The 12,202-nt window shown below is 39.1% G+C and overlaps 1 protein-coding gene across 2 annotated transcripts; it reads left to right on the top strand.

Annotated features, from left to right (window-relative positions):
- Nucleotides 1-1,195: 1,195 nt before the first annotated feature.
- Nucleotides 1,196-11,712, top strand: LOC117288557 (D-ribitol-5-phosphate cytidylyltransferase-like). 2 transcript variants are annotated; one of them, XM_033769460.1, is made up of 10 exons: nucleotides 1,196-1,339; nucleotides 2,177-2,501; nucleotides 3,376-3,525; nucleotides 4,273-4,377; nucleotides 5,160-5,205; nucleotides 6,717-6,811; nucleotides 7,322-7,387; nucleotides 8,533-8,757; nucleotides 9,480-9,610; nucleotides 10,979-11,712. In XM_033769460.1, the coding sequence occupies exons 1-9, from the start codon at nucleotides 1,209-1,211 to the stop codon at nucleotides 9,582-9,584; spliced, it is 1,248 nt and encodes a 415-aa protein (XP_033625351.1). In that variant the 5' UTR covers nucleotides 1,196-1,208; the 3' UTR covers nucleotides 9,585-9,610; nucleotides 10,979-11,712. The 2 variants fall into 2 exon arrangements, with proteins under 2 accessions (XP_033625351.1, XP_033625350.1); XM_033769459.1 differs by having other exon boundaries at nucleotides 9,480-11,712.
- The last annotated feature ends 490 nt before the right edge of the window (nucleotides 11,713-12,202 follow it).

Below are 12,202 nucleotides of genomic sequence, written 5' to 3'. Positions count from 1 at the left end.
AGTCCATGCTATCTCTCATTGGGGACATCCAAGTTCAAGGAGGGAAAAATCACCTAAGCAGAGGCCACACCTTCAGCTCCGTTTCATTGTTCTTCGCATTGCATTTTGCACGTGCTTCATTTTCATATACGCCCGCCTGATGCAATTGTTTTTCTGCACTACGAAATTACCACTGTCGTAATGCTTTTCAATATAGTTGGGGTATTTTTTTCCTCTAAATAGATTCAAAAAAGGGACTCCTTAACAAAATTTAGGATAATTTTTTGAGGATGGCAATTCTAACAGCAACAAAATTTTCACAGGTACGTTATTGTATACTTATGTTGAGATATACACCAAGTGAGAAGACTGGTCTTTGACAGTTACCAATAGTGTCCACTGCCTCTAAGTTTGAGTTGTTTATTATTAAATTATGAGTTGTGGATTTGCATAAGTGTTATCAATAACCATGTCAGTATCTGTCAACATTTATTTTGAAGAGTAAAGACGATGGGTCAAATACCACAACCTGCTTAAAGGCAGTGGACACTATCGGTAACTACTCAAAATAATTATTATCATAAAACCTCACTTGGTAACGAGTAATGGGGAGAGGTTGATAGTATAAAACTTTGTAAGAAAAAGGCTCCCTCTGAAGTGCCATAGTTTTTGAGAAAGAAGTAGTTTTCCACGAATTTGATTTCGAGACCTCAGGTTTAGAACTTGAGGTCTCGAAATCAACAATCTAAACGCACAGAACTTCGTGTGACAAGGGTGTTTTTTTCTTTCATTATTATCTCGCAAGTTCGATAACCTATTGAGCTCAAATTTTCACAGGTTTGTTATTTTATGCATATGTTGAGATACACCAACTGTGAAGGCAATTACCAATAGTGTCCACTGTCTTTAATAACTGATACTTCTTTTCGTCGACCAATCCTACCATAACTTATATAAATATATTGTTCGGGGGAAAAAATTTAAAATTAATTATTTCTTTCAAACCGCGATCCCTACCAATCTATTCGCTCGGCCCCAGCGGCCAGTCTATTGGTTAAAGCAAGGCCGCCTGGCCGGGGCCGAGCGAACCCAATCTAGTGGTGGTGTCATTGAGGGCGCTTATCCTTTAATAATAAACTCGCCTATTGAGGGCGCACTTCACCAGAACAAAAACATGCTCCTCGCATGAAATTTTAATTTTAGGATAACACACATACTGACGACAAGAGATGGATTTTCGAGTGTTTGCAATTCTTCCAGCGGCTGGTTGTGGGGAGAGGACAGGCTTAGATATTCCTAAGCAGTACTGTGATGTGTTGGGTCGTCCACTAATTGTCTATACACTGGAGTGTTTCCAAAGGTAACGTAACTAAAATCCTAAAAACTAAAACTTGGTCACACAAAAATTAAGTACAGACACTCTCGCACAAAAGCCACCAGTGTTATTTTTTGTTCGCCTCACTCACACACTACTGCGCTATAGTCGCAGTGTGAGTGTGGTGGAAGCAAAGTCCTTGCTCTAAAAATGGTGGAAGTAAAACAGTTTCTGTTTCCTGCCACTATTTTTTTTTTCGGTATGTACAGTTATGAAATAAAAATGTAATCAAAATGAGATTCCTTTTTATTGTAAAAACGAGCGTAAATTAAAAGGTGGTGGCAGGATATGGAAAGTTTTCTGAACCAGTAGAGGGCGTTTTCTGAACCAGTAGAGGGCGCTGTTGCATATTTGGACCATGGAGGCAGATTTGGACTATCTCAATCTTTACCTTTCTTAACTTCATTAAGACTAAAGAGCAAGATTGTGTTCGAGAACGGCAATGCTTTAGATATTTAGATGGAACTCAGACTTAAAAAAAAGAAGAATTTCATAAAAATTAAAACAACGAACATGCTGTTGTTGTTGTAATTGATTGTAATTGATTGGATTTTGACTCTTTCCCTTTTTAAAAATTCCTTTATTAACCTTTTAAGGAAGTAATCGATCCAAGAGGACGCATTTTTTTGTACAAGGTCTATCATTATCAACCATGACTGCTGCCTCTCAATTGCAAATACCTTGGATCTCTACCAGAACTCTGTAGTTTCACTAGATATTGTGAATTGTTTTCTCGTCCTCAATTGTGTTGGCCCGGATGCAATAATTACACTCAATTAAACAAAGTATAACCATTCCTGTCATAAATGTTTTTACCATCAGGATACCATGGGTTGAGAAAGTGCTACTCGTCATAGCATCAGACAGAGAAGAATACATGAAAGAGCTGGTCTCGCGTTACAAACTCACAAAGGTAGATCTCGTCAACGGAGGTCCAGATCGTCATCGTTCGATTCAAAACGGCGTCAAGCATCTGAGGGATTGCGTTTTAGAGAGGGCGGAGGATGGTGAGCCAGCCGGAGAGGTGGGGAGGAGAAGTATACCTCCTACCGAGGAGGAACCGGTGGTTATCGTTCACGACGCTACAAGACCGTTTGCTGATGAAGATATTCTACTCAAAGTAACATTAGCTGCAAAGAAACATCGGGTATGTCCTGTCCTGAGCTTACTCTCTCACATAGAGGTGACCTCAATTCTCCAATGTACTCCTCTTCTATGTTACTTTGGCCGAGTGGTCTAGGGTGATTAAGGTAATTAAAGGGTAGCGATGAGTTCTAAAACCCGCAGGGTCGTTGCTGTGTGATTTGCACGGCATTGAACCTGCAAGGTTTTAAATGGCAGTTTAAGAACGAGTCACTACTCTTTTATTCACATTCATAAATGCCTTTTTGGTTATTAAAGTAAGAAACTCTGCCAAACTTATTCGTTTTCCGACGTGCTTGAGTTTCAAGATTCGTTCGTGCGCGTAGTCTGGGTGCAAGACGTTTCTCGTTATCCTTTCATACAGCGCGGCCAATTCACCGATAGCGCCCGCATCGCCTGTAACGAGAAATGTCTTGCACCAAGACTAGCGCGTAGTATCCGAACACGATCGGTTATAAACACCCCCACGTGACGCACTCTCCACCATTAGGAATAGCGAAACTGTCTGAGGTATTTATGAATATAATACACAGTTGTGGGTACAACCATGTATTAAATCTCTTTTGTGGGAATGTTGGCTCTGAAAAGAGTAGTCTCTACGTTTCTTTGTTTTCTATAGTATACTCTGCTCGCTTAAGGAGACTCAATAAATCATTTCTCCTGAAGGTCTGTTCGAAACGTCGAGAGCACACAAGCTCTTTATGAAGCCAACACCCTCACAAAAGAGACTAATTCATGGCTGTACCCCATGTTTACTATTTGTTTGAAGTTGATTCTTATTGTTCACACCATGCAAAGCTTCAAACATTACTTCCACTAACTACAGAGAATTGATAATAACCTGATAATGATTATAAGAATCGTGTTGCACTGTACAGGCAGCTGGAGCCGTCCTGCCACTTGTCTCCACCATTCTCGAAAGTGACTCACACGACGTGCTCGTCCAGTCACTGACCAGGTCAAAGTTCAGGGAAAGCCACACCCCTCAGGCCTTCACGTGGACCACCCTGGAAGCTTCATACAGTAAGGTTCGTTCTAAAGGGTTTGGGTCCAAATAGAGTGTCTTACCCCGGCTGTAGCAAACTTATTTAGCACCGACAATTTTGATTGATCGATCCAATTGATTAAGAACTGTTTTTCTGAGCCCCAACATATATTAAACCTTTGGGTTGGGCTTCGGCTCTCAGGTTTATGCTAAGTGTACAAAGGCTAACTTCATGGGGTCTTTGAAATTACATCTGCAACCTACATGTAGACTGGTCCCAAAGTCGGGCATTGGTCTTACAGGCCCAATGATTCCTTTGGGTCAACTTGCTGTGACTTGGGTGCGTTTTGGTGGTTGTACCCAGAAACTGTTTTGGTCATTTGCCAGTGATAAGCCAAGGGCAAATTCAAGCAAAACAGTTGTCTGTTATAACCGCCAAAACTCACCCCATGTCTGTGGGGTTGACTTGTCCAAGGTGATGTAGTGTCTTGCACGTGTGCATAATGTTATAATACATGTATGTGTGCAAGTACGTGTAAATTGACTGCGAATCTCCCTGTGAAAAGGATGCAAGGTCATAGGTGCATTTGTAAAGATCCGTTAGGCTGGTATCTGGCATTATGGTATCTTGCAAGTGTGACATCAGATATGTTCAGGATACACAATGTAGCTGCAACCTTGCAATGCATTAGAGTGCTCCCCCTCGTTTCGGTAAACACTCGTGGAAAGTTTTGTATGAATGTAGTGAGTTTTTCAATGAAGTAAATCTTTAGAGTAAAATTCTTTCCAGATATCAGAGCATGATTTGGAACACGGCACGGAGGTATTGGACCTTGCCTTCAAGCATACAGGTTGTAGAGCTAAGTTGGTGAAAGCACCGGACTATGTTTGGAAGGTAATTTTAAAAACATAAATATAAATAAATAACATTTGTATAACACTTTCCACTGGTGTTTCATGGCGCTTTAGCATTGTCTGACGTGTGTTTTAACTGAGTCTTGAATGAGCTGATTGAGGATGAGTCACGGATGTGAAGAGGGAGCTTATTCAAGCAAGTTGGTGCAGCTGCTGAGAAGGCTCTATGACCATAGTGGGTATTGTGCGTGGGCCATTGGAAAGTTGAAGATGAATGTTGGATGTTGATCAAAGGCTCATGGATGAACAAGGCAACTTTTGTCAGATGAGACTATTGCTATTAAAGCAAAGCAATGAGGCTCAGATATGATTGGTACTAATCAGAGTTTAGAGGGGTAGGTGTACAAGCAGGGATGAAACATTTCTCACTTGTATGTGACCTTGAGGACATTGTCGTGAACTGCCACACCTTTGTATGTTTTTGTGTGTGCAATTGATTTAACCCTTTTGTGTTTTTTTTTTTTTTGTTTTTTTTTTTTTTTTTTTTTTTTAACCTTTGTAAATTTAAATGGTGTCAACCTTTTGGTTGTTTTTTTACTCAAATAAAATAAACCATAAATAATAATGAAAACTCAGACTCTATAATTGTCTGCAACATGATTTTAATGTAAAGGACTCTATGATTTGACGTATCTCTGAATGCAATTGGACCCTCTAATATGGCAGACAAAAAAAAACAGCATCCATATGTTGCGTCTGCAAAAAGGGGTCTTCTTTTAAATTTATTTTAAAATTTACGCTTGTCATCCCTTTGTTTTTTAGGTTACCTTCAAAAAAGACTTCATGGCTGCTGAAAACTTTATCAAAGGTAAAATATATCTTTGATTATGTTTCTCTATCTGGTGGGACCATCCAAAGTTTTCAACACACAAAGAATACAAAGGGAAGCAGAGACGATGCCAAAACTTTAAAATATGTTTAAAAATCAGAGAAGTAACCTTTCGGCTGTTCGGCTGACATCCTCATTTCAGGTTTCTCAATGGACCGTTCCGTTGTTAATTGAAAAATATAATGCTAAAAGTCATGCTGTGCCTGGCTTCCCCCCCCCCCCTTCTTTTTCAACTTGCATTGTCATGCGTTTATAATTCACAAAATAAGTTCAAGTCACCTGGAAGTGGTATTTTGTCAATACATGTATAAGGCTTTTGTCACTGGCTTTTGGGCGCTGTTCGTGACGTCAATTGAGGCGCGATGAATCACATGCAGTGCCAGCACAAGATAGTGATGCTTGGCGCAATCTAAAAACATGCCCTCAAAGTTGAAACAATACCTGATTTGTTTTCACAAATGCTCCTTTAGGTTCGTTACGTGTTTCAGGTACCTTCTTCGACTTCCCCACTAGCTGGAAAAATTGTTAGGATAATGTCATGTTTTAGAAAAGAACTTTTCTCTTCATGTCAAAATGCTCCTTTAGGTTCGTTACGTCTTTCAGGTACCTTCTTCGACTTCCCCACTAGCTGGAAAAATTGTTAGGATGATGTCATGTTTGAGAAAAGAACTTTTCTCTTCATGTCAAAATGCTCCTTTAGGTTCGTTACGTCTTTCAGGTACCTTCTTCGACTTCCCCACTAGCTGCAAAAATTGTTAGGATGATGTCATGTTTTAGAAAAGAACTTTTCTTTTCATGTCAAAATGTGTAGTGAATTCTGGATTCTCGAAGCACAACGGCTCAAAGTATTTGGTGCAAAGCGCTGGAAAAGACGTCGGACCGGACCACTTTGCAAATTTACCTGATCTTGAGTTGTTTTGCTGCATCCACCTGGTCGACATTGTGGGAAAATGAAAAGAAAAAAAAAAAAATTCTAAACTTAAAATTTACGACTAGGACTTCAATGAACTTGCAGGTACGTGTGTTCGACGTTAGATCGAGGCAGAGTAGTCCTCGAGTGACTTCACAAAAGGGGTAGGCGGAGTCATCCCCCACAAATCCTTTTTTTTTTTTTTTTTACATATAAATCGTTAAAAACAATTACTCAAAAAGTTATTTTATTGTTCAGAAACATATACTCAACTGTTTGAAGAAAAAAAAAATCTATTTCCAGGTGACTTTAATGGCCTGACATTTCTAACCTAGCAGAGACCTGCTCTGACCTTACACACCTGTTCATGTGTGTTGTCTTGTCATTTTACCCTTCTCTCTGTGTGGTTCTTGGCTAGTATACATTGATTGATTTCACTTTTCTGAGAGTCCTTGGCTTTACAGCCAGAATGGCATTCTTTTCACAACTGAAGATGGAGTGATAGCATACAAGTGCCAGAGCAAAAACAATTACAACAAAAATTCTTATCAATGACGGAATTGGTTCAAAATTTTTACAGCTCGGAGTTCTGAGGTATACCTCCTGTGTAGTGAGCCAACATTGAGTGATGCATTGAAAAGGCTCTACGACTGTTTAGCAACTCGCAGCCTAAAGGTAACAGTTTAAGGTTTCATATTTTTCATAAGCATGAACAGTCAAAGCATCTGGCCCTTTTTGAGTTTTTTTTAAAGCTCCTCCTTATCTTTCTTGCTCAAGGACACAAGTATCATGACCGGGATATGAACCCAAACCCTGTTGACTAATACACCAGGGCCCAATTTCATAGAGCTGCTTAGCATAAAAATCTGCTAAGCATTAAATTTTGTTCCTTGATAAAAAAGAAGATTACCAACCAAATTTCCAAGTGATTTTTAGGATAAGCAAACAACAGCTGATTGCCAGTAGCAAGCAATCTGCAACAAATGGAAATTTGGTTGGTAATCCTGTTTTTATCAAGGAAGAAATTTCATGCTAAACAAATTTTTGTGCTTAGCAGCTCCATGAAATTGGGCCCAGATCATGAATTCTGTGCTCTAAACAGCTCCGTCATTACACCACAAATCTTGTTGGTGAAAGTTACATGTAAGAAAAATGTAAAAATTTTTGCTGCTTTTTGTCATGTAGGTTCAGATTGTGTCTGCAATACCAGATGGGGTCACGTCCAGCCATATAACTGCTCTGTGTCACTTGGTGAGTTACATTTTGAAGATCACTTAGAGGCAGTGGACACTAGCTGTAATTACTTAAAATAATTATTAGCTTAAAACCTTTCTTTGTAACAAGTAAAGGGGAGAGGTTGATAATAAAAAACATTGTGAGAAACGGCTCCCTCTGAAGTAATGTAGTTTTCGAGAAAGAAATAATTTTCCACGAATTTGATTTTGAGACGTCAGATTTAGAATTTTAGATCTCAAATCAAGCATCTGAAAGCACAAAACTTTGTGTGGCAGGGGTGTTTTTTCTTTCATTATTATCTCGCAACTTTGACGACCAATTGAGCTCAAATTTTCACAGGTTTGTTATTTTGTGCATATATTGAGATACACCAAGTGAGAAGACTGGTCTTTGACAATTACCAATAGTGTCCAGTGTTTTTTAAGCACATGGCCAATTTGAGTAGTTGTCAAAGATCAGTATACACACTTCATGTGACCCAACATACAAATGAAATAACACACCTGTAACAAATCAAAGTTCAATTAGTCACCAAAATAGAGAAAACTCCATCATATGTTTTTAACCACTGAGTTTTGGAAACTTGTTTTGCCTGCGAGTTGGGTGCTTTTTGTGTGTGTGTGTGTGTGTGTATTGATGTATTAATTTCATTTTATTTCAATAGATTTGTATGCCTTTGCCTGGTTATTGATAATCTCCATTCTTTTAGCTATGCTTTTAAGTGTTTGAATTTGAAGCATGCTTTTGCAAGTTTATGCATATTTTCTTTAAAATGATTTTGTGCGTGTGTATTCATTTAACCCGGTTATTGCTAATTTAATATTTTCTTAACTTATTGAAAACTTTGTAAATTTGAATGGTGTTAACCTTTTGGTTGTTTTTTAACTTAGATAAAATAAACCATTATGATAATAAAAAAGATACAAGCTAATGTGTTTAGCATTTCAAGCACAACTACTCAAGGGGGAGTTTTTCATCATTACTATTTTAATACAAAGTATACAATGTTACATTCTAGTAATTTGGCCTGTGCAATGTGAACAAACCAATACCACTATCATTTCATGTATTTAGGAACAATAGTTATAACAAAGCCAAAAAACAATTATTCAAGTCAGTCGCAGCAACTTACTTTATGAGTTTTTTTTTGTTATTCGAAGGTGGAGCCGCAACAACAGGAAGCAGACATAATTTGTGAACAGAACCTGAATGCACTAGTCTCCAAATCAGCCAGCGGTTGCCTCCTAGCCTGTGTATGCTCTGTGTCAGATGATGATGACAGTACGCTAAGATTTTACAGACGGCTTGCAAGGAGACTAGCTGCCCATGGGGAGAGCCATAGAGTGAATGTGTTTATCGTTGTATACACATCCACGCGGAAGAAGGTAGGCAGGCCTTCTCATTGTCTCATGATGCTCTTAGATAGCGTCTCAAATGTCAACATATTTATAATTATAATGTTCTGTTCTTATACAGTGCTTTATCACACCCCTACAGGCATATCAAAGTACCTAGTATTATTTCCTGCTACCCAATATTATTTCCTGCTACCCAGTATTACTTCCTGCTACCCAGTATTATTTCCTGGAGCTACGTATTGAAGTACATGTAGGAGACCTAGCACCATGCAATGGTTTACAGGGTGTGGTGCAATATGCAGCCAATCGGACCAGGACCACCAGGTAGAGCCCATTCTCTTTACGATAAGTGCGCTGAATTTTTTCCTGTGCACACAACACAAAGAATAGTAGAAACGTTCTGATTGAATTGGTTAACTATTCCAGCTGGTGTGCATGGAATGGTCACTTTGACCTCCAGTAATGGACTGTTAAAAATGGCAATGCTCTCTTGTATAGAGTAATTCTCTTGGCACAATACTGTGGTCGAGCAGAGCGTCTGTCTGTCCATTGGATTTCAGGCAGATGCTTACAAGAACACTCTTTCACCGCCAGAACATGGCCACATTTAGACGCACACCCTTATAGGGGTATTACAAGGTGCTATATAAGAACCAAGTATTATTTCTTTATAATTTATGCCTACACTACAATGAAAAAAACTAATCTTTGACCCTACCTTGTAACAGAGTTTATGTTTCATTCTTTAGGACCATGGAACCGTCTCAAGAGCATGTGCCATGACAGCTTCGTTAATATTTGAAAGGAATCCCTTGATGAGCGGTCAACTGTTTGTTGTTTCTGACAAAGATTAGAGCCACCATTTGCATCAAATGTGACGGTGAGAGAGACACTAAGCCCTCCTACTCTTGGTGCTAACCCTAACCCTAGCTAAAACATCTGACGTCGCACGTTCAAGGCTTGTGAATTATCATAGGGTGCGTTCGATTAGCTTCCCTGGGTCTACCCCCCGGTGCTCACTCGGGTTAGCCCCTGACTAGAGCTAAATTAACGATCACTCATCGCTCATGTAGTGACGTCATGCACCTGGGGCCAGCCCCCAAGTGACCCACTACAAGCAGGGCACTGGGTGCTGACCCGGCTGAGCCCCTGGAATGACGTCAAAGCTATTCGAACGCACAGGGGCGGACTGGGTCAACCCAGGAAAGCTAAACGAACGCACCCATTGATACCCGCCTTGAGCGTACATGTACTTCAGGATCCAGACGACCTCACATTCATTTCACTTGCAGATTCACAGTCAAATCCTATGTACATGTATACATATAAAACAATCTACATGCATGTACATGTACATGTATACAAACATTGTTCACGCTGCATGGAGACGACCGAAAGTGCCGCTGACAAACATCGTCTCGGAACCAATCAAAACACAGATACATGTATATATGGAAATCTTACATCACTGCACATTTATCCAATGAAATCATTGTATCCTGTATCCAATGAAATCATTGGGTCTGTCAAGCCAGTGTCTGTCTTTATCCCTGCAGATAAAGACAGGGGACCAGTCTCGTGGCAACCAACCATTTGAAAACGTTCGCTTCCACAGCTTAAATTCCAAACCCAGGGTCATTTTGTGGTAGAGTACGTAACTTGCAACCACAAGGTCTGCTGTTGAAATCCACGCCATTACCTGCAAGAAGCTATCACAGCTTCTTCCCAATTCAGGGTACACTTTGTGGTAAACCACTTTACTTACAAGTGCAAGGTCTGCTGTTCGAATCTTCTGTAGAAATAAAATTTATAACTTTCCATAATATGCATGAAGCGTCTACAGTTTTTAATTCCTGGGTTTATTTTTTGCGGTTGATCACTTAACTTGCAACCAAAAGGTCTGCAGTTTAAATCCACATCAGAAAAACCATAATTGATAACTTGCCATTGTATGCAACAAGCTAAACCACAGCTTCCAAATCCAGGGTTTATTTTTGCGTTCAACGACTTTACTTGCAATCATAAGGTCTGCTGTTCGAATCCACAAGTCAACTAAAATTTATACCTTGCCATTACATGTATACAAGAAGCTTCCACAGCTTCCAAATCCAGGGTTTATTTTTTTAGTTGACTACTTTACTTGCAATCACAAGGTCTGCTGTTCGTATACATATATACAAGCGTAGGTTAATTTGAAAACTTGCCATTTTATTTGACACTCTTCTATTAAGCTTCTCTCGAAATGCAGGGTTCATTTTCAGGTAGACTGCTTCACCTGCAATCACAAGGTCCGCTGTTTGAATCCAAGTTGGGGCTGTATTGATAACTCATCATTATGCTTGAACATGGTGTGAATATCACCTACTATGGTAATGCACTTTCTTTCATGATGTATAGTTTTGGCATTTTACATTGTAAATCATTTACTTTTTTATCATCTACTTTTTGAGCAATATTCTTTTTATATTTGTTTATTTTTAAGTCTTTCTACTGGTATTGTACAATTGTATTTGAGCAGCATTTAATAAGCTATAAATACTGGGTTTTTTTTTGTATTCTGCATTTGTAGCAGAATGTTTTCTATTTTTGAGGACATCATGGTGGAAACTCAAGCTGGATTTGAGTAAGTTTTTTTTTCACAAGGAACAACAAAGTGTTGATTTTCTTGTAGAAAGATGGAAATAATGAACTAAATTTACAATAAATTAATGGGAGACATTAACACATGGGGATAATTATTATTATTGTTGATATAGACTGTGCAAGTCTCACATGCATTTGAACTTCCAGGACCAACTGTGAAGTTTATGACTGTAAAAGTTGTGTCTTAAAGGCAGTGGACACTATTCGTAATTACTCAAAATAATTATTAGCAAGTAACCTCACTTGTTTTCATTCATATCCCGTAACCAATTGAGCTCAAATTTTCACAGGTTTGTTATTGTATGCATATATTTAGATACACCAAGTGAGAAGACTGGTCTTTGACAATTACCAATAGTGTCCACTGTCTTTAAGTACTGTATGCTTGGTACATGTACTTTCCCCGAGTTCTGTTAAACAAAACACAACAAATCACTTGGTTGGGATTGAAACCCGTAGCCTTTGCATTGCCAGAGCAGATGTCTTACCACTAGCATTGCCCTTCGCAAAACCTAAAATAGCCTCGTCGTGTCAAAGATGAAAGTCCAGGCCTGTATCCTCAATGTTAGTTTTTTGGGGGAGCCAATTAAAGTTTGCAACTTCCCAGGAAAGACGAGTGCAGACTTGTTTAAAGAAACTGTGATGTGCCGGATGTTGTACTTAAACTTAAATCCGCTACAAGCCCACATTAATTCTGTTAAGAATGCCTCAATATACTCTAAAATATTAATGTACGTACATACTTTTTGCCAAGACAGGGAGTATGATTAGGGGGGTGGGGGAAGGGGAGCCCAGGGATGGGGAAATAGGATTTATTAGCACTTTCCTG

Source organism: Asterias rubens, chromosome 3, assembly GCF_902459465.1.
Source record: "Asterias rubens chromosome 3, eAstRub1.3, whole genome shotgun sequence".
Classification (NCBI taxonomy): Eukaryota; Metazoa; Echinodermata; class Asteroidea; order Forcipulatida; family Asteriidae; genus Asterias; species Asterias rubens.
This window is presented reverse-complemented; position numbering and strand designations above follow the sequence as displayed.